At 31.5% G+C, this 23,981-nt stretch overlaps 2 protein-coding genes across 5 annotated transcripts; one reads left to right on the top strand and one right to left on the bottom strand.

Moving 5' to 3' along the window:
* Nucleotides 1-732: 732 nt before the first annotated feature.
* On the bottom strand, nucleotides 733-23,252 carry LOC134725003 (aminoacyl tRNA synthase complex-interacting multifunctional protein 2-like). 3 transcript variants are annotated; one of them, XM_063588449.1, is made up of 4 exons: nucleotides 23,095-23,252; nucleotides 2,594-2,830; nucleotides 1,863-2,088; nucleotides 733-1,246 (listed from the first exon to the last, which is right to left on the bottom strand). In XM_063588449.1, exons 1-4 carry the CDS (start codon nucleotides 23,179-23,181, stop codon nucleotides 858-860), a joined length of 939 nt encoding a protein of 312 aa, XP_063444519.1. In that variant the 5' UTR covers nucleotides 23,182-23,252; the 3' UTR covers nucleotides 733-857. The 3 variants fall into 3 exon arrangements, with proteins under 3 accessions (XP_063444519.1, XP_063444520.1, XP_063444518.1); XM_063588450.1 differs by lacking the exon at nucleotides 23,095-23,252 and adding an exon at nucleotides 4,533-4,682; XM_063588448.1 differs by lacking the exon at nucleotides 23,095-23,252 and adding an exon at nucleotides 3,763-3,867.
* Nucleotides 15,752-20,523, top strand: LOC134725002 (uncharacterized). Of its 2 annotated transcripts, none has more exons than XM_063588447.1 (3): nucleotides 15,752-16,190; nucleotides 17,049-17,797; nucleotides 18,345-20,523. In XM_063588447.1, exons 2-3 carry the CDS (start codon nucleotides 17,059-17,061, stop codon nucleotides 19,493-19,495), a joined length of 1,890 nt encoding a protein of 629 aa, XP_063444517.1. In that variant the 5' UTR covers nucleotides 15,752-16,190; nucleotides 17,049-17,058; the 3' UTR covers nucleotides 19,496-20,523. The 2 variants fall into 2 exon arrangements, with proteins under 2 accessions (XP_063444517.1, XP_063444516.1); XM_063588446.1 differs by having other exon boundaries at nucleotides 15,752-15,925.
* Nucleotides 23,253-23,981: the final 729 nt, after the last annotated feature.

The raw sequence follows: 23,981 nt of genomic DNA on the forward strand, positions 1-23,981 counted from the left end.
TATTTCAAACAGGATAGCAAATCTTCATTTTTACAGAGATGTTGAAAAACTTGTTTACCATGCTTGGAAACTCTGTTTTTTTGTTCAATGATTATTTTTTGTATCCATCAGGCATCTGATGAGTTCAGCATTTTTCAACTGATTTTTTATAGTTTGTTCTTATGTTGAACTGTTAAACCACTGTCCCAGGTAACAGGGAATGTGGGATCCAGCTAAAACATTTAACCGTCTACATTCTGTATGTTTGTGCCTTACCCAAGTCAGGAGCCTGTAAGTCAGTGGTTGTGCTGTGTTAGTGTTACATACATGTGTTTGTTTTTTGTTCATTTTTTGTACATGAATTAGACTGTTGGTTTTCTTATTTGAATTGTTTTAAATTTTGGGGCCTGTAATAGCTGACTATGGAGTATGGGCTTGGCTCATTGCAGATGGTCCTACAGTGACAGATAGCTGTTAATTTCTGTGTCATTTGGTCTGTTGTGAAGAGTTGTGTCATTGGCAATAATTCCATGTTCTTTTTTTATTATTTCACTATACCTTCACTTGTACATAAACATACCCGTCATTTTTCTAAATCTCCCTACTAGGCCTAGGGTATTTTAAGCTCCATTAAGTTTAAGCACTATTTACTTCATTATTGTTGTAAGTGTTTTTTAATATACTACTGTATTTTTTTAATGAGTGTGTCTATTCTTACATATAATTTGAAGTTGGCATAAGCTTAACAAAATATATGAATAAATAATTTATTTGCATTTTTTACACCATTAATCAAATAAAACCATTTGAAGGTGACATTTCATGATTCTGGCAATGTATTCTGAGAAAAATTATACTTCAATTTCTTCATATGAATATCACAAGGCACCATTTGCCAATTCAAAATAAGGATTTCTATCACATCGTTGTAACCAGTTCTTAACATTTGATGGGGAATCTTTCTGGCCTTTGGATTGGTTGATGACAGACCACATGACAATGTCAGCCAATGACAATGCATTTCCTACTAACCATTCAGCAGATCCTAATTTTGAATTTAAAGATTTCAGAACTGCAGCATTTTCTTTTTTATTTCCTCTAACGTACTGCTCTGCCAGATCAAGCCATTCGTCAATCCTGGTTGCTCCCACAACACATTTGTCAAAATCTGGATTTATAAGTCTTTGTATATATCGAGCAATATTAGATTCTCCTTCTATAACTGTTTGCTTGTGGGGATTAACCATTAAAGTTGGGCCATTCTGAACTACAAACATACAAAAGTAAATATAATATACTGTTTAATCAATTTAAATAGTACTGGTTGAAATTGTTTTTTTAGTTAAGAAAATTTTCTTTGTCACTACAATACAAATCAATCTAAAGAAGTATATCATATATGGGTCTCACATAGGTTAATTGTCATTCACTGGGAACACTGGTAAGGATCCAGGAATTTGGAAGAAGGTGTAAGTGCATAAAACTGAATCTATAAAGGCGAGCTGAGTCAGGCAAAAAGATTTTACATGATTTTATGCAAAATTTTTGTTTACTTTCCCATCAAAGTGGAGTGTATACTTCCATTGTTCCCCTCCCAGCTTTCGTAACTGCACTCCATCTATATTACTAGGACTGCTAATATATGACAGATTGTGGATTTATTATTATTTGTTGGATAACAATTTTCTTTGGTTTTGTGGATACAAGTGAACCATGAATTTAAATGTTCAACGAATAACAAATTTTATAGGCTGGTATGCAGACTTTGGCAAAACCATGAAGTCCAATATCCACGAAAATACATGAAATAATCAGTCCACGAAAAATTGGTAACAAAGAAAATAAATGAATCCACAGTATGAGCGTAAATAACAGATATTTACCTTTCTTCCATAAAAGAGTAAAAGCCACTTCATTTCCGTCTCTATTTGTACAGCCACCATTCTGGAAGACTTCACGTAGATTCTGTGGCATGCCAACAACACTGGAGTGGACATAGGATGTGGCAAACACTTTAAACATTTCACTAGCCACTCTATACAACACAAGTAGTGACAGAGGTGGACTGTCTGGGTCAGCACTCACTACTAAGTCATGGATAACATCTCCCTGAAATTTATAGTTAATCAGATGATTCAACAATGAAATAAAAATAGATGCACTCGATCTTGTAGACAGCGCTCAAGAGGTACATGTCATGATGAGAAATGAAAACCAGTGACTACATGTTTGTAAGAACTATTTATCAATGACAAGTATAAGAGCATGCTTAATTGTCAATGTCTGTGTTTGGTCTTTTGTGGAGAGTTGTGTCATTGACAATCATACCACATCTTCTTTTTTATATTAAATATGCCAGGAAAAAGGAATGCATTTGAAATTCATTGTGAAGAAGTGTTGTATTTATCAATCGCCTAAAAGAGGATCAAGTCTGTCTACTTTAAATTCATTCATTTCTGTGCATTGAGAAAAGACGTTTTTAGTGAATATTTAACCTAATGGTTTTAGAAGGCGAAAGTATAGATACATGCATTATCAGTTAAGAAGATATTCAATCAATTTGAAATAAAGATTCTCCTCCATTTAAATAGACATTGTCTTTATGTCTTCATACCAGGTTAAGTTTTTGCTGTGATAACAATGGTACACTGGATTGGTCTGATGATGTTCCCTGCACAGATTTTGATGATGTCACAGCAGTTTTTGATGATGTCATAGCTGTAGACATTGTGTATTTGGTACTCAGCTGTTTAACTGTATCTCTTAGGCACTGCAATCTGCTGAAAATTTCATTTTGTTTTCTTTCCAAGGCTGCTAATGGATCAGATTCTGCATTTGGGATCTCGTCATTCTGCAATTAATCTCATTTTTTATAATAAAAATTACATGATTTGCATTATTATCTGCTATTTTTCAATGTGACAAACAAAACCAAAACAAAAGAAATGTATACCTGTATCTCTGAGCATATACATATATTTATAAATATTAGTATTAGTTTCAGGTACTAAGACAGAATTCAGAGTTATCAGACTGATATTGTTATTGAAGGAATAGAAAATTTTATTATTTGTTCAAATCTTCAATCAATCTCGGCAAAACATTGAATATAGCTTGAAATTCCCAACAAATTCAGCTAGACAGGCCAACTTCAGGAATTTTTGTTATTAGTTGAAGTTTTCAAGAAAATAATGTTTTGTATATACAGGTACATGGTTCAAATTTAGAACCATGTACACAACCCTGTAATATACAAAACATTAATTTATTGAAAACTTCATTATTAACAAAAAATCCTGAAGTTGGCCTGTCTAGCTGAATTTGAACAACTAACTTTGGTGAATAGAATAAAGCCTTCCTGTTATGTTACAGTGCACTTACTAAATAAAACAGTAAATATCAGAAATAGAAATCAATTTAGGTTTAGCATGCTGAGAGATAATAGTTTGAGATGAGCTCATGTTAACCATGGTAAAGACTGTAAACTTGCTGCATGCAAAAAACTTTTTTTCATGCAGATTTATCCATTCAAGAATTATCTATAAATCAAATATATCAAAATGATAATGCTTGTGTTCATGTGCTGCATGTGTAAATAAAACATATGGGAATTTCTGTTCCATAAAATTCTCTTTAGTAATGTTATTTTTATAAACATGCATGTATTGTTCATGTCCATCAAAATCCTATATATAACAAACTGATCATGAATGCCTTGATTTCTGTGAAAAGTGCCATTCAGTAATTATCAACTGTATAATAAAAATCAATTTCAGAAGTCACCTTTCCTTTTCCTTTAAGTTTAATGAACCACACCTGTAATAATATATGTCCTTGTAAGAACTGCAAGATAAGCAATAATTTTAAATCCATTTTCTTTAATATACGTACAACGTTTCAATAATAAAAACATTTTGAAAATTTAATTGCTCTATTGTTTCTTATACAGAAATTAAAGAGCATAGAAATGTATCTGTATCATTTCTACTTTTAAAAAAACACACGGTGACATACTATGCAAACGCAAATTGTCCACATAAAATATTTTTGAGGAATTACCATGGAAGGTAGTTCATTACTGTTAAATATATCAACATTTAATGATTTTTGTTTAGACAAGAACAATTATCAGTACAAGATATTGTTAAAAGACAGTATAATGATCTCTAGAGGTATCAAAGAAGTTAATGTGTCTCTGGGTTACTGTTGCATACATTTGTAATTTGATGTAAACCCCACATATCATATCATTCATATACTGTAACTTTATGTCGTCATAATTTCAAAACCGATGGAATTTTATAATACCCTGACATTGCAATTGTTTCTCAGTTAAGAAAGTTAAGTCAGGAAATGAGCTATAACATGCTTTACAAGTTGATCAGTTTGCTTAGAAGAATCAGTAAAACATTTAAGAAAATCAGTATAATGATTTTTTTTAAGACAAAGCCTTCAAATATGCACAGTTATACATACACAATACGCAGAAACAATTTTACATATAAATAAAATTACATTTGAGAAACACTATATATAAATCTGTCTGAACCTACATTTGTTAGTACATTACTTTCTTTTTCTTCTTTCTTTACAACTTCCTTTTTATCTTTACAGAAATCAAGTGTATTTCCCATATTATCTACACATGTTTAATAACAATACACACATCTCTCTATAGATGTGGTGCTTACAGCATTAATCATAAATTCTTTTCTTATGCACAGCAATGCTATGAGTACATATACATTGTACCAAATCATGTGTCAGCTACACATTTCTTGCTACAATCTACTGATAATCAGTCATAATGGTACATGCTAAAAGAAAGAAAATGTATTTGAGGTATAAAAACTCAATATAATTTGTTTTGTCGTTAGCAAATTATATTTATTTATTTATATGAAATTGCTTTTTAAGTATCGTAAGAAACTCTATAAACCGTTTTAAGTTTATATTAGTAAAATTTGTATTTAAAACAGATGCAATAACAGTTTTGTTTCTATTTCCTTTATTTGTTTTGGTTTTTTTCTCTGGCAGCTATATAGCATGTACTAACAAAATTGGTTATAAAAAAATAGATATAAGTAACTTTTTTCAATATATAATCGATATGTTTTGTACAACATGTACAATCATCTCTTAAAATAACAAAACTTTTCTAAAGATTTTTTCTACCTAGACTTGAAGGCAATATTTATGATATACAAAATTGTCTTCTGGTCACACAATAAATTTTCTAATAATTATTTTCCTTTATTGGATAACCTACTAATTGCATTTAATTAACAGATTATTATTATAAATAAAACATTTACAAAAGTGACAATATTCTATTAGAAATAATAATTATCACATACTTATAATCTGGAAAAAAGTTACAAAATAGCTTTAGGAAAGGGTAAGCTCCATTTACATTTCTGTATTTACACAAAAATGTCTCTCCAATTTTCACTGTGCTTATCAAAAAGGTTTTGCAGTTTCAAAATATTCTTATTATCTAAGTATCTAAGTATTTGACTGACAAATCAATCACATGTTTAGTATGCATGCACAATAGTGTATTAAATGATTCTAACAAAAAAAGTTTGACATTTAAAAGAAAACATGAATAAATATTAATTCATACAGCAAATTATAGTTTTGTTTTCTAACAAAAAATGTTGTTGTTTCTTTGTTATTGAATTATTTTTTTAAATATCATGGCTGCATTAATTATCTATGACAAGAAATATCGGAATTAATATTACATCAATTTCGATAATGTGAGATTTTAATCAACTTCACTGGCTATACGTCCCTTGCAGGTTACAATACACCATTAGATTTTATGGGCGCAGCCATTTTATGAGCATAACATGGTATTCAGAATTAAGAGTATGGCGAATCCTGATTGGTCGATATGTGCTCCCGTTATTTTTAATTTTTAGAGACTTCGTGCACTCTGCTTTATACAAAAGGCAAAATAAAAATTATTCCGTAGCCCTAAAGGCACTGAGATGACTTTTCAACGCTAGGACAAGACCCGTATTTTTAAGGGCAAAATTGATAGGCATGGGAGATAAGTACAAAATACGCTAAGAAAAGCAACGCAACCCTATATTTTTAAGACCAAAAAATACTGTCCTAATAACTTTTCTTTGATTCTAGCAAGGTTTCGTTAAGAAAATCAACTTTCTAAAGTCTGTATCTCGAAAAAGGCTACCATTGTCGCCTATGGGGAAATTAATTGTTTATTTCAATCTATACAGCATCGACATTTCTTTATAATAGTGCTCAAAAAGTGTCAAAAACAGTAATTTTACTTGACATTTGATGTGAAACGGTATTTTTTGGTGACAAATGAAATATTGATTATCTAGTTTTTAAGCTATAGTCTGTTTCATATTGGTATTGCATTTTACCTTAGAAACAGGGTGGGCTCGACTTTTGACTTACTGTGGAACGAATATGTCATTTTCTGAAGTTCTGCTGATTTGTTTGAATAGAGCAAGTACACGTCTAGAGTTTGTGAATATAAATCGATTTTTAAACATAACAATCTCGACCCAAGTGCTGTCATCGAAATTACCAAATTCAGCGAAAATGTACGGAAATGATCTCCTTCGAACATTGAAATGTTCACACGAATATCAAACTAAAAGAATAAAATAAGCATGCCATTTTGTAGTTAACAAACAGTTTTCGATGTCAAAACACAAATATTAACACATATTCCATATTTTGAAATGCTATAGTCTGTTTCAAAAATGTACTTTTTTACGAAAACGGTTTCATTTAAAACTGTTGTTCAAAATTCACCGTAGTAGTTATATATTGGATTGGTTTTGTTATCAATATAATCAGTACTTGATGATATATAAAGAATCAGTGGAGAAAGTGGGCATTATCTTCAGTCCCTTTTTAACACAACCGCATTTACTCAAAAAAACTGATTTTTTTTCTTCACATTTTTCGACTGAGGTCACCTCCGATAAAAAATTCTGAAAATTCAGAGAGTAAAGCCAGAACGGTTTGAAGATGGTTTATTTGTGGCATATATATTTGTGCATCTAACGCACTATGAATTGCACGATACAAGAAAGTATTAAATACTGTATAGGTTACAATACACCATTAGATTTTATGGGCGCAGCCATTTTATGAGCATAACATGGTATTCAGAATTAAGAGTATGGCGAATCCTGATTGGTCGATATGTGCTCCCGTTATTTTTTATTTTTAGAGACTTCGTGCACTCTGCTTTATACAAAAGGCAAAATAAAAATTATTCCGTAGCCCTAAAGGCACTGAGATGACTTTTCAACGCTAGGACAAGACCCGTATTTTTAAGGGCAAAATTGATAGGCATGGGAGATAAGTACAAAATACGCTAAGAAAAGCAACGCGACCCTATATTTTTAAGACCAAAAAATACTGTCCTAATAACTTTTCTTTGATTCTAGCAAGGTTTCGTTAAAAAAATCAACTTTCTAAAGTCTGTATCTCGAAAAAGGCTGCCATTGTCGCCTATGGGGAAATTAATTGTTTATTTCAATCTATACAGCATCGACATTTCTTTATAATAGTGCTCAAAAAGTGTCAAAAACAGTAATTTTACTTGACATTTGATGTGAAACGGTATTTTTTGGTGACAAATGAAATATTGATTATCTAGTTTTTAAGCTATAGTCTGTTTCATATTGGTATTGCATTTTACCTTAGAAACAGGGTGGGCTCGACTTTTGACTTACTGTGGAACGAATATGTCATTTTCTGAAGTTCTGCTGATTTGTTTGAATAGAGCAAGTACACGTCTAGAGTTTGTGAATATAAATCGATTTTTAAACATAACAATCGCGACCCAAGTGCTGTCATCGAAATTACCAAATTCAGCGAAAATGTACGGAAATGATCTCCTTCGAACATTGAAATGTTCACACGAATATCAAACTAAAAGAATAAAATAAGCATGCCATTTTGTAGTTAACAAACAGTTTTCGATGTCAAAACACAAATATTAACACATATTCCATATTTTGAAATGCTATAGTCCATGTAGTCTGTTTCAAAAATGTACTTTTTTACGAAAACGGTTTCATTTAAAACTGTTGTTCAAAATTCACCGTAGTAGTTATATATTGGATTGGTTTTGTTATCAATATAATCAGTACTTGATGATATATAAAGAATCAGTGGAGAAAGTGGGCATTATCTTCAGTCCCTTTTTAACACAACCGCATTTACTCAAAAAAACTGATTTTTTTTCTTCACATTTTTCGACTGAGGTCACCTCCGATAAAAAATTCTGAAAATTCAGAGAGTAAAGCCAGAACGGTTTGAAGATGGTTTATTTGTGGCATATATATTTGTGCATCTAACGCACTATGAATTGCACGATACAAGAAAGTATTAAATACTGTATAGGTTACAATACACCATTAGATTTTATGGGCGCAGCCATTTTATGAGCATAACATGGTATTCAGAATTAAGAGTATGGCGAATCCTGATTGGTCGATATGTGCTCCCGTTATTTTTTATTTTTAGAGACTTCGTGCACTCTGCTTTATACAAAAGGCAAAATAAAAATTATTCCGTAGCCCTAAAGGCACTGAGATGACTTTTCAACGCTAGGACAAGACCCGTATTTTTAAGGGCAAAATTGATAGGCATGGGAGATAAGTACAAAATACGCTAAGAAAAGCAACGCAACCCTATATTTTTAAGACCAAAAAATACTGTCCTAATAACTTTTCTTTGATTCTAGCAAGGTTTCGTTAAGAAAATCAACTTTCTAAAGTCTGTATCTCGAAAAAGGCTACCATTGTCGCCTATGGGGAAATTAATTGTTTATTTCAATCTATACAGCATCGACATTTCTTTATAATAGTGCTCAAAAAGTGTCAAAAACAGTAATTTTACTTGACATTTGATGTGAAACGGTATTTTTTGGTGACAAATGAAATATTGATTATCTAGTTTTTAAGCTATAGTCTGTTTCATATTGGTATTGCATTTTACCTTAGAAACAGGGTGGGCTCGACTTTTGACTTACTGTGGAACGAATATGTCATTTTCTGAAGTTCTGCTGATTTGTTTGAATAGAGCAAGTACACGTCTAGAGTTTGTGAATATAAATCGATTTTTAAACATAACAATCTCGACCCAAGTGCTGTCATCGAAATTACCAAATTCAGCGAAAATGTACGGAAATGATCTCCTTCGAACATTGAAATGTTCACACGAATATCAAACTAAAAGAATAAAATAAGCATGCCATTTTGTAGTTAACAAACAGTTTTCGATGTCAAAACACAAATATTAACACATATTCCATATTTTGAAATGCTATAGTCCATGTAGTCTGTTTCAAAAATGTACTTTTTTACGAAAACGGTTTCATTTAAAACTGTTGTTCAAAATTCACCGTAGTAGTTATATATTGGATTGGTTTTGTTATCAATATAATCAGTACTTGATGATATATAAAGAATCAGTGGAGAAAGTGGGCATTATCTTCAGTCCCTTTTTAACACAACCGCATTTACTCAAAAAAACTGATTTTTTTTCTTCACTTTTTTCGACTGAGGTCACCTCCGATAAAAAATTCTGAAAATTCAGAGACTAAAGCCAGAACGGTTTGAAGATGGTTTATTTGTGGCATATATATTTGTGCATCTAACGAACTATGAATTGCACGATACAAGAAAGTATTAAATACTGTATAGGTTACAATACACCATTAGATTTTATGGGCGCAGCCATTTTATGAGCATAACATGGTATTCAGAATTAAGAGTATGGCGAATCCTGATTGGTCGATATGTGCTCCCGTTATTTTTTATTTTTAGAGACTTCGTGCACTCTGCTTTATACAAAAGGCAAGATAAAAATTATTCCGTAGCCCTAAAGGCACTGAGATGACTTTTCAACGCTAGGACAAGACCCGTATTTTTAAGGGCAAAATTGATAGGCATGGGAGATAAGTACAAAATACGCTAAGAAAAGCAACGCGACCCTATATTTTTAAGACCAAAAAATACTGTCCTAATAACTTTTCTTTGATTCTAGCAAGGTTTCGTTAAGAAAATCAACTTTCTAAAGTCTGTATCTCGAAAAAGGCTACCATTGTCGCCTATGGGGAAATTAATTGTTTATTTCAATCTGCATGATCATATCTCAATTTTATACTAGCAATGAGAAGGAATACTAAGTTATCTCCCTTTCATAACATGTACTGAATTAAATAATTTTCACAGAATATTAACTCATCTAACTAGTCTATTTTCATCTTTCTTTTAAAAAATAGTTTATAGCAGTTGAAACAATTATAAGATATAAAACGAAAAAACACATTTATAATTGAATTTTCTTCATGTCTTTATGATCAAACTTTTCAAATATAAAGTAAAAACTTTTTTATAGAGATAACTGCTACATGTATATAAAGGTGTGATTTTTTTCCAAACTTCTGGTAAATAAGAAAGGCAATCAATGGAAGACATATTTAATTACTTGCAGAATATTTTTACCAGATGATCAGATTGATCGACTGACTGATTGTTGATTTAAGAGGAAAACAAGGAACAACAGGAACACTGAAATGCAACAAAAAACGAATGCAAACATACATAGAAATGAACTATTTAACAACAACTGCCATATATACCAGTCTTGTTACATGACATTTTAAGAAAAAATGGTGGGTTGACCAGTGACTTGATCCATGTTTAATGGCTAGTCAAACTTCCCGCTTTATCATGTTTATCATTTGTTTATGACAATGTTAAATCAGAATTTTATTTTCATATAAAAATATTCTGATCCCCAATTTGATGGAAAAAAATATTGCAGTAAGCAGATGCCCCCAAAAAATATTCTGAGTCCAGATTTTACCCATAACTAGTGTTAAATTTTTACCAAAAGAAATGATTTGATTGATAGCGTTGAAATACTAAAGTCAATGTTCATGCTTTGCCAAACAGAATTTTTTCGTTCTTAGACAAAGAACCATGACACCCCCATGAAGTTAAATGCTTGTTCCCTAACCAAATGAAGGAATGTGAAGTGATTGTCATATCTTTTTTAAACTACTGAAATTAGTGCTAGGTTTTAATAATCATGATGATGATAACGCGACTCCTTGCTTATCACAACAACAAAAATGAATTCTGATATGACTTAAGATCTATGAATGCAATATTTTTAATAGGACATACATTTTGTATTTGTGTATGCACTCTGGCATGGGAGTAAAAAAATATATACAAAAGAATTTAAGGGGAAAAAAGCATTCTGTGAGTATTGCAGCTGGCAATACATAGTCCACTACCGTTGTAAATTGTTCATTGTATTGGAACAAAATTCAAACTTGATCTATAACTTGTCATGGTGGAAACTATATATCAAAAATATCGTCAATATCTTCAAGTTATACAAAAACAAGTGTTGAAAACTAATTATTTAAGTGAATTTTCTATGTCCAAGGACCATAACTCTGCACAAAATCATCAGATAGGATTTTTTTTTAACTTAATCTGTAACTTGTCATGATGAAGCAATACCTTTTTCCATATCATTACAAATATCTTAAAAAAGTTCATACGAGTTACTTTGAGCCCAGTATCTCCTCTACTTTAGCTGTTAGTCAAAGGCTCAACAAAAATCATGAAAATGGGGGAAAAAAAATATTAAAAATTTACCTAAAGATTCTATCTAATTCTGCATTGTAAGAAGTTTCTGTTCAAGTTTGGATGGAATTCAGGGAATGTTTGATTTTCAGAAGGGTTTCTAAAGTAAAATAAAATTAACTATACTGATTAAGTGACTATGGAATCCATGACAAATCACCCCACTGGCAAATTGCCCCACTTTTTCACTAAGTTGCCACACTATTTGAAAAAATCGCCTCACTTTTGTTTACCATCTGGCCCTACTTATGAAAAAGAGTAAAATCCTACAAAAGGTTAAATAACTTGCTTCAGTTATGAAAAGGGTAAAATTCCCTCTGAAATAAGGTCTGCCAACTCGCCCTACTTGTGAAAAATAGACAAATCCTGATGAATAATTTAGGTACCTGGTAATGTCAACTCCCCCAACTTGATGCAAAACATGAAATCTGATTGTTTATCTATCAGTTTGTTCCTCAATCCTGTCCAACTCATAAATAAAATCAATACCTACGAAAATCTCAGATAAACATGCTTTTCCTGTTTGCATGGTTTAACACTAGTCATATTGGGGCCCTTTATAGCTTGTACTGTTCTGTTTGAGACTATAGAGCTAGGCTCCGTGTTGAAGACTGTATTTTGACCTATTATGGTTTTTCTTTTACAAAAAGTGACTTGGAGGGAGAGTTGTCTCTGGCATGGTATTCGGCCTTTGGTTTCTTTTTGTATCCTTTTTTATAAGTTCTAAAATTTTAACTTTTATTTTGTGGGTTATGTTGGTGTAAGAATAGTATGAACATGATGAATGAAACAATTGAGTTTTTCGAGAAAAAATTAATACATTTTGATTCACCGTTTACGTGACAGGAAACCAAACAGGAAACCAATCTTTATTTTCTTTATTTGCACAATATAATTCAAAAGGCATAAATAAACACCATTACTAGTGTTACTTGCTTCATGTTAATATCTAAAATCTATTTTCAATGTTATATTAAAGTTTTTTTAAACATGACAGGAAACCATAAGAAACCGAAAGCATTTTTTTAGTTTTATTTTATTGCAAAATCTGCTTAAATAATCTGAACAGTATACTTTTTCTTAAAATCCATCTTAAATGTAACAGTATTATAAAACTCCTAAATATGTGCTTGTTTTGAAAACAATTAGTACAATTTATTCAGAATTTTCCATATTTTCTTCATTGATACAGGATACCATAATCGTTGTACATTTTATCTTGATGTTTTGGCCAAAAAATTTATATTTATATTTGGTTTTGAAATTCCAGTTATATAAAATTTATTCCAAATCATTGGCAATGTAAAATTCTTTAAATCCAGTAAAGAAAAAAACTTTTAACATGGAATTAAAATCTTTAAAATAGACACCATGTGATATTTGTGACCTGTACACCATCTACATGGTTTCCACATTTTAACCCTACTCACTACTCATTTAAATACATCATAAAATATTAAAATATAAAATGACATACATGACAGCATGGACATACAGTCAGGGTTAAAATTAATATTAATAAATAGTAACTTCTAAAAAAAATCAGCTTCAACAAAAAATAAAATCCTCCCACCGACCCCAATTTTTTTTCAAAAATTTGGATGAAAATCTACTAAATTTAAGTTGGCCTCAACTCATTCCTATTCCTATATGTTCGGTGAAATTAACCCCAACAACGAGTTATCCGATTCATCTGAAAATTTCAGGGCAGATACATTTTGACCTGACAAATAATATTTTTGATGTCAGATTTGCTCTAAATGCTTTGGTTTTCAAGTTATAAGCCAAAAACTGCATTTTACCCCTATATTCTATTTTAAGCCATGGTGGCCATCTTGGTTGGTTGCCCGGGTCACGCCACACATTTTTTAAACAAGATACCCCAAAGATGATTGTGACCAAGTTTTGATAAATTTGGCACAGTGAAGATTTTTGTAAAAGATTACTAAGATTTACGAAAAATGGTTTAAAATTGACTATAAAGGGCAATAACTCCTAAAGGGGTCAACTGACCATTTCGGTCATATCGACTTATTTGTAAATCTTACTATGCTGAACATTATTGCTGTTTACAGTTTATCTCTTTCTAAAATAATATTCAAGATTATAACCAAAAACAGCAAAATTTCCCTAAAATTACCAATTTAGGGGCAGCAACCCAACAAAGGGTTCAGGGCTCGACATTACCGTTTGTCCGATTGTCCGGGACAAGTGGAAATAGGTGTCGGGCAAGTAGATTCATCATACTACTTGTCCGATGGGACAAGTGAAAAAATCGATGTCAGATGTTAATAGATCAAATTCAAGACTTATACATTCCTAAAAATATGAATGATTGTTTTATTGATCATACAAAATGAAATAAATATTCATTGATTGAACCAGAGACACATAAACTTGTATATTATGTCTCTGATTGAACGTATTTGAACATGCTGGCAGCCATTGACCAGGGGAAAATAAGTAAGGGGAAGGAAACCAAATGTAAATGTTTCTTATTAGTATAAGCCTCTTGAATTAGGAGCACCTCCATATGCATGATATAGAGTTTGACCTTAACTTTAAAATTTTAAATTAAAGTTTGTATCATTTGATTTTGCTTTTAGGCATAACATTAAATTAAAAAAGGTATTATTTAATAAGATCTATATGTTAAAATAATAAGTTAAGATGGAAAAATTAGATAAAATCTAAAAAGGCAGATTTTTTACTAAAATGTTTTATGTACTTCATGATCATATATTAATGTTTGTAAAAATCAAGACAAATTGTAAAAGCTTGGTTGGCACCATCAATAAATTAAAAAGGTTTATTTGCAAACAAGGTGCCAGGTATATTTAAACCATACCACCACTTCAGAATGAATATAGGTCCATGAATAGGAGAACCTAGTGGTGTGGGAAGAGATATGATTTAATGAACGACACATGATAGTGACAATGTGTTAGAGAGCTCAGTCTTGCAAATAAGCCTTCAGTCTGAAATAATAAAATGAATTTTGATGTAGTATTCATATAACATAACAAAATGCTCCCTTTATTGATCTTTATTAGGTACAATCAAAGGGCAAGTGTTATTATAATATTGCATATAACATGTATAATCAATATGAAGAATTTTCAATTATAAATTCGGACAAGTGAGTTATGAGTTCGGACAAGTTGATTTTCTTGCAACTTGTCCGAAGGGACAAGTGAGAAAAAATGATAATGTAGAGGCCTGGGGTTGTCAGATTCATCTGAAAATTTCAGAACAGATAGATCTTGACCTGATAAATAATTTTACCCCCATGTCAGATTTGCTCTAAATGCTTTGGTTTTTGAGTTGTAAGCCAAAAACTGCATTTTACCCATATGTTTTATTTTTATCCATGGCGGCCATCTTGGTTTGTTGGCCGGGTCACGCCACACATTTTTTAAACTAGATACCCCAATAATGATTGTGGCCATGTTTGGTTTAATTTAACCCAGTAGTTTCCATGGTTTCAGAGGAGAAGATTTTTGTAAAAGTTAATGATGACGGACGACGGACGCCAAGTGATGAGAAAAGCTCACTTGGCCCTTTCGGCCAGGTGAGCTAAAAATGCTTGTTTGTGGCCCCTTTTTTACCCTTAATTCCAAGACTGTTTGCTCCATGTCCCTTAACATATATCCCACCCTTTTACTTAAGGTATTAAACATGTTAAACATTGTGGTACAATTTCAGAGCAATTGAAATACTTATACACAACTTATATTAGTGTCCTGAAATTATATAAATGCTTCTCTTGGGCCCCTAATTCATAAACCTTTGGGAACATAACCCCCAAAATCAATCTTAAGCTTCCTTTTGAGGTTATAAACATTGTGTTAAAAAAATTTGATTTCTATTTAATTTAATTATACTAAAGCTATTATCCGGAAACCATGTCTTTGGATGACGCTGACGAGGAGGTGATACCAATATCATGTATATACGACCAAACATTTTTTTAATTTTTTGCAGTCGTATAAAAGTGGAGCGAGTTGGAAACCCAGTTTGTGGCACCTTCTTTTTTCAAAGTGGGAAAGATGTTGAAAAAGTGGGGCGATTTGGTGTGGGGCTATTTGGTGTGGGGGCAATACGTGACCTCACGGTTATCGCCGCCATCTTGGATAGGGGGCAAGTTGCGTAGTAACTGCGATTGTTTACTTCCGGAAATTTCGTAGCGGGAATTTTGACAACATCAAATACATATCTACAGGAGAAGGATTTGCCGTTGATGCAGACACTGGAAAATCATATATGAGTTGTAAATGGTAATATATTATAACTTCTGACCTTAAATTACATTTATTAATTAATAAATCCCTCAAAAAACCTATGAAAACAAGGGGGCGTGGCACATACTTGGTTTTCATAACAGTGTGAAGAAAAAAAACGTTTTATGAAAAATCCATCATCTTTTTATGCATAAAATTGAGAAAAAAAAGACACCCTTATGTTCACAATACAATCACTTACCTGAGTCCTTTGTGTAAGAGTGTTTTCATGTTGTTAAATGCAATTACTGGAAGAATTGAGGTAAGTCTTAGAAGAAAAAAAATATCTATTTCATTTTAGAACAAGTGAGATTTCTTTAGGATAAGAGAAATCCAGTCCAAACTTGTTCTTTTCTTTATTCTTGGGGTGGTATTTTCATGGTCCTTATAAAAAAATTCAAAAGAAATGCTAAAATATCAGGTTAACTATCCTGTTATATAAATTAAAGTGAAGCTCTTATGAAATCTATATTAAAAAAAAAACACAAGTGTAGTCCATATAAAAAAATAATTTAAAGGATTTTTCAAATATCATGGAGCAAAATATTATATATAAATATAATAAATCCTTTAAAAATACTTCAATGCAATCAATATTAAAAAAAAACCAACAGTGATATGATGTAACATTTCAAAATTATGTCATGGTCCATGACTCATGAATGTTTAATTTTTTATCTATGAAAATAAGAACATTAGATATGAATGACAATGAGATAACTATCCACCAAATACCAAATGACCAGAATGGATTCTGTAAGCAACTGAATATGTTACTATATATATCAATCTGCAAGCTGTTATATTCATGTACACTAGGAGTTAACAAGTTTGTGTTAATAAAGATGTATTCCCTGAACTTCATGAGTATCAATTAAACTTTAGTATGTTACACTGGTCTTTAAGTTTCTTAGTCGGCTTAGAAGATTTCAAGGTGATCGTTAAATTTTTTATTATGACCGCCAAAAGTAACTGCTGATAAAAAATAAGATGTGCTAACAAGTCAGTTCTTTAAGGTTGTCAATGAGCCTCCAGGAGGATATTGAAATTGAATAATTGAAAAGAAAAAAATATTCTAACTTTAAGAATTTGTAGTCATAGTTTTTAATTTATTTTACAGGTAAAATTAAATGGATAAAACAGATAATGCCTTTGAGGAATTTTCTTCGAACACTATAGGCAAATTAAAGGATTTCTTGTCTGCAAGAGGACTTTCCTGTATGGGAAACAAGCAACAGCTTGTATCAAGATGTTTTGTTGCATGGGAGTCGAACATTCCATTAAGGTATTCAGAACAGGAGCAACAAAGCAAACTAAAGACAGAATATGCTAACAGATTAAAAGAGGCAAATATAGATGACCCCAGGTCTTTGAAAGATGAGAGCTGGTCTTCAGATGTGAAGGAGTGGCCCAAAATAGATCTTGGCAAGATATTTTCTTTTATTTTATCTAAGAAAGAACAAGACATGGATTTCATTGGACATTACAAGACTCAAAAGGCATACTCATATTACCAGTCTGGTTTTGTTGATACTGTGTTCTGTGCAACATTAAATGGATCTCAAATAATAAAGTCCCACGTGACTCCATCACAATCCATCAGAAATGAGCCGCATGATGTTTGGTTGGCTGTAAACAATGAAAATGAAATCCAAGTATCTTGGTGCAGCTGTATTGCTGGGCTTGCCCAAACATGCAACCATGTCATTGCTGTGCTTTACAAGATTGAGTTTGCCACCAACATGGGTTACAATGACCCTTCCTGTACATCTGTTCCTTGTGGGTGGAATACCTCAACAAAGAAAAATGTTCAACCATGTCGTCTATCTGATTTGAATCTACGCCGAGACAACCGTAGTAAAATATCAGGTACTTGTAATAATAATTTTAATGAACACCTTTGTGAAAACATTTTTTTTTAACCTGGTCAATGTTTTCTCTTTTTCTTCAAAATGAAGACTTTTGAAAACAATTTACCATCAAGAAAAGGCAACTGTTTCCGGACAAAAACAAGAATATTGAAGTCAACGAAGAATGTCTGTTATAAGTTTTTGTATTAGTTTCTTTTTGTGCTGTTGTAATATTATACATTAGTGGATAACAGTATATGGGAGATAACTCTAACTTATTTAGAATCATTTTATAAAACCTGAAAATTCAATTAACAAACAATTTTAATACAACATTATAACAAGGTATGACCTTAATAATTAAAGAAACTAAACATACCATACATTAAAAATATACTATGCAAAATTCTAAACACACATGGCAAAACATTGGTATTGATACAGCTTTTTTTTTTATATGTGGTATGTTAAACCTGTCACAATAATAAAAACTTTTGAACCTGAATTTATATTTACATCATAATTGCATTGAGATTTTCTATTTATTCAAAACTGGTTTCTTTCAGGATCTACAATGGACAATGCAGAAGTAAACTTACAGTTTAAGCTTAAGTATGACCCAAGACGAGAAGATCATAAGTCAGTGTCAGATGGTCAAGTTGAGGGGTTATATTCATCACTTCACAGAGTAAGACCAAAAGCAGTACTTTTCACTGGTTTTCCAAATACACAGGCTGAAACTAATTGTCCAAAATCAATGCTTGACGCAGGAGAAATTTTTGCCAAAAACAGTACAGATACAAGCAGTTTCATAAACAGTTTAACTTTAACTCCTGATCAGTCTATCTTAATTGAAAAAAAAACTCAAGGGCAGAGCAGTAACAATTTTTGGTTGGAGCAGAGAAAAGGCAGATTAACAGCATCAGTCCTTCATGAAGTCTCAAAAAAAATGAATGAGATTGTTAAAAACAAAATAACAAAAACCACTCCTTTAGTAGCAAAAGTTTTGGGTAAAACTTCTAACATTGACCATGTTCCAGCCATTAAATATGGCCGTTCTCATGAAAACACAGCAAGGAACTTGTTCCTAGCTCTAGAATCACCTAAACACCGTAATTTTAAGGTTGAACACTGTGGATTATTTGTAAAAGCAGACCGTCCTTACATTGCAGCCAGTCCAGATGGAATTGTTTCATGTCTTTGCTGTACAAAACAGGTGCTTGAGATCAAATGTCCATTTTCATTGGCAAATAAATCTGTTGTTGATGGTTGGAAGAATTTAGACTACTTGCAAATGAATGAGAGCACTAAAAAATTAGAACTTAACCAGTCTCATGGTTACTACACCCAAATGCAAGCTCAAATGGCAGTGACTGGTTTGAAAATGGGACATTTTTTTGTATGGTCTCCTAAGGGATCATTCCAAACCAAAGTACAGTTTGATCCTAAATACTGGGTAAATTTACAGGAACAAATTACAATATTTTTCACAGCTTATGTCGTTCCATACTTGTTATGTAACAAGCAACTTTGTGTATGTCCAAAGTGTGACAAGGTCTGTTGTGAAATAGAGGAAATATCTAATCAGTTGGAAAGTAGTGTTTTATGTGAATGTTGTGATTTGTGGTACCACTGGAAGTGTGTTGGCATTAAGAATAATCCAACTACTGAGACATGGGTTTGTTCCAGCTGTCTTTTGAATGCCCTTGACTTGTAAATTTCATTGTACATTGTTTCATATTCATACATTTAGATTTGTTTTATAAGCATGAGGAAGCATACACTTTGTAAATAATTTTACATTAATGTTCAAGCTACATGTACTTAATAAGTATTTCTGTTAGTTATTTCTAAAATTCTTCCAACTTTAAATTGGTATATGATGCTTGCAATATGTATATGAATACAGAACTTCCACCCAGTATTAAAGTCTGATATTTCAGAAATTAAGTTTTTTTAATATATTGTGAATTAATAACATTTATAACAAACCCATGTCTCACTTGGTAAAATGTACAATTATATGTAAAAATAAAGTCTCTGATTCTTAAATATGTATGAAAACAGTTTTTCATAGTTCTTTCATAAATCATCCATATAGAAATAGCAATAAATTAAAAACCAATTATTTCTAAATATTACAGTATTTAACAGAATTAGTAAGTCTATTCTAGCACTACAGTATTATATATATTAGTAAGTCTATTCTAGCACTAAAGTATTATATATATTAGTAAGTCTATTCTAGCACTAAAGTATTATATATATTAGTAAGTCTATTCTAGCACTACACTTGCATGCATTAATATTTATTCACCATAAATGCATGCACTTTTTATTAACTTCCTATATTAATATTTTTGGATATTATCATTTTAAAATCAAATGTTCTGTTAATATGGTTGTTTATCTTAATTTAATGATTTTCATTTTAAGATTAAATATGAACTACAGATATATCTTTATAAAGTACTTGTTTTTTAACATGATTTTTTTTCTCTGATCACACTATTTTCAATTAAAAAAAGACAGTCCAAATTATTTTATGGAAGTGACAATAGATAAGGATGCATACATGGTATATTTTTGTTAAAGGTAAGCTGTATAATATAATCTACCTATTGGACTAGATGAACAACAAAATACTGTAGTCGAGAATTGGAAGCAATCTGTTATATGTTAAAAATAAAATTCAATTCATTTGCATTATTGGAAACTTGAAAAAAAGATAAAAGTTATAACTACTTCTTTGTTCTTTGTTGTTCATTCGGGGGAAAGCATGGTGCTAAATTATTTCACAATCAATATCTCATGTTTCAATTAATTATACATGCAAATCTCACTGTTGAAGGAAATAGTTAAATAATATTTTTCACAGTATTTTTCAATCAAACTTTCAGCATTTATAATATCATGTATTTTTTATCTTCAAAAAATTATTAATACTAATGCATACAAAATGTGAGATATTTGATTTGATGAAATAATTTAACATAAGGGGTCAAGCAAATTGCAAGCAGCACAACAAACAACAACAATATCATCACACACAGGCAAACAAGAAATAGGTATTTCGTTTTTCAAAAAACGAAATGTTTTGAGACGTCCAATGGCTTGCTCAACATAAATCCTAACATTTGCTATTTTGGAAGTTTCCAATACATCTCCTGAAGCCATAGACAATTTACCACAAGTGCTTGGCGGGATAGCAAGTCTTGCTTGAACAACCATCAAGTCTTCTTTTATCTTAAAACCCCTGTCTGCCATAACTTGGTCATTTGGTTCCAAGTTAAAAATAAATGCACAGTTATTAAAGATAAATTTGTCGGACGCTCTGCCACCGTAGCATGGAGAAACATAGGAAAACATTCCATTTGGAGTAATGGCAACTAAGAATTTAATTGTACAGTGGTGTTTATAGTCAGACCAACACTGAGCCTGTGTGTCAAGGCTTGAAGGAGTTTCAATAAATATCTCGGTACAATCAATGATGCATCGGACATTAGGGTAAAAAGTTTTAAAGCATGATGGAAGATTTTCTTTAATAACGTTTTTTGAAGGCCAAACTATAAGATGGCATAACTCCAACCTCATCAGTTTAATCCATGTAATAAATATGGAGCTGACAAGTGCCTCTGAAATTTGGAAACGAAATGCCAAATCATGTACCAACAATCCTAACCTCAAACGCATCATCACCAACAATAACTCAATCTCTAATTTCAGTTTTCTACAAGGACCTGGTTTTACAAATGAATCTGGATCATCATCCATAGCATACCTCATTGGTGCCTCTTGTAAAGTTTGTTTTGATCCTTTCCAGTAATGCATAACCGAGGCTTTCAAACTTAAATGATCAAATACAGTTTTAAAAACAGTGGTATTCAGTAGACCAGTATAAAACTGCACGTCTGCATCTCTGGACAACTGTACCGATGCAATAGACAGTGTAAATTGTTGATTTAAAACACTCAATTCTGATGAAGATTCTTTTTGTTTCTTTTTTTTCATTTTTGGTTCGGGCGTTCTTAAAGTCAGTGAGCGTTTAACCGGAGGTTTTTGGGTTTTGTTGTCACTGTTTGTGAGAAAAAGTGTTGGATATGAACATCTGAATGTGCGTTCACCATCCTCAAAATGATTGGAACAAACTTTAGCATTTTTATTTTCAGCATAATCTTTTCTTCCCTGGTGAATTTTGGAATGCCAGATTTGACGTAGTTTTTCGTCTTTCGGTAAGCCATGAAATTGAAAATTTGTAACATGTGATTTTATGACAATTTTGTCAGGATAGCGTCGGTCATTATTGCATATTCCAATGCTACACCTGTCACCTTTACCCATTGTTAGTAAATTGCATATAAATGTTAAGGAATACAAGCAACAAGCATGCAGAGAAATGCAGTACATTTTCTGGAGAAGCTAATAAGCATGGTTATTTAAGGAAGAAGCATGTAGACAGGCAGGTATTGTTCAAAGCTGTGAAAAGCAGGCAAAACTGTTCTACCTGAAAGTAGAAAAATGGTCTTTTACTACTCTCTATTTATAGAACATTTTTTTATAATGTTTATGGGGATGAACAAAATTAATATGTAGGATTTTTTTCATTCTGACACATTTTGATAACCTTTGTAAGCCAGGGGGGATCTTTATTGCAGATCCATGAATGTCAGGTATTCCCTTTTTCCAGGTTATTTATTCACTGTTTCTCTCAAAATACTACTTTAATTTTAAATACATATGTATATGTTTGATTTTTAGCAAAAATAATTCGAACTGGTTAGCTAAAAATTTATTTGAAACGATATAAAACTGCTTTTCATTTTGTTTTATAGAAATACCACGCCCCCTTTTTTCATCATGGAATTTTGTCTATTTATACTCTTTTCTTCTGTAAAATCATATCAGCGGAACATAATGATCCTTTCTGTACAAAAAAACAAACTACAAAGTGTTGAAATATTACCTAGAAAGTCATTATCAGTTTTATAAATGGTTGTCGTCAAATATTGCCGCCTCAAAAATTCCGGAAGTAAACAAACGCGGTCACCGTGCCCCCTATCCAAGATGGCGGCGATAACCGTGAAGTCACGTATTTGCCAGTAGGGCGATTTGACCTGCTTCCTGACTGTATCCTGCTTCCTGAATATGTATTCAGAATGTATACAGGGTGAAGCAAGAAAATACTTGATACATGTAGATCTATATAAACATTAAATGTTTTTACACTTTTTTGTTTTGAACTGTTGAATGTCAGAAGAAAGCTTCTTGCTGACTCTTGAAAATTAAAAAAATCTGGACATTTAGAAACGTACAAACCTGGTTATGGTAGTTTCGACAAGAGTACATGACATCGGGAATAGATGTTTGTTCATCATTGTTATAAAAAGTGTCTACTTTGTACATTTTTCAACTGATTGCCGGCCCACACGTGTGATCTGTCAAAAGAGCAAAGGGAAAGAACTCTTAGACATAGGTCTGACTAATACCCACACTTGGTTTTAAAAAAAATAATAAACAAACACGACCCTTTAAAGGGGCACTAGCTACGAGATATATATATAAATAAAAATAAAAGAGAAATCTTTCTAAAATATTATATACAAAAATATGTAAATTTTAATACACTTAATTTTACTGATAAACTCGTGATAATACTAAATCCATCAACACCAAATGATGTAAAAGCAGTTGTTTCTTTTATTAAAGAGACATTAGAACTGAGGAAAGGAGAACAGTATCTGTTTTTATCATATTTCATATAATATTGTCGATTTTTCATTATGTTTGTTTTGTCAATGTATTTGTCATAACCAAAATTGGTTTTTGTATGTTTTGCAACTAAAGAATTATTATTATATAAAAAATCAAAAGAATGATTTTTTTTTGTTCAATCAGTAATGAAAGTGAAATAGTGAAATATTGATTTGCTTTTATCAGCTAAAATGGTTCAATAGTGTCAAATTAAGCTAATAAACATAGATAATGAATTATTCACTTGCAAGTTTCGACCTCATTAAATCCGTATTTATTCATGTGAACTCCAATTTAACCCCGTAAAAAGAGAAAGAATAACGCATGCATTACCCGTGTACGGGTATTTAAAGGAAAAGAATGTTAACATGTGAAAGTGAAACAAAGCTAAATAATTTAATTAACTGATTCGATCCACACAAAACCGTTCTTATAAAGGATATAACGACGAT

The sequence above is a fragment of the Mytilus trossulus genome, chromosome 7 (genome assembly GCF_036588685.1).
Source record: "Mytilus trossulus isolate FHL-02 chromosome 7, PNRI_Mtr1.1.1.hap1, whole genome shotgun sequence".
Lineage (NCBI taxonomy): Eukaryota > Metazoa > Mollusca > Bivalvia > Mytilida > Mytilidae > Mytilus > Mytilus trossulus.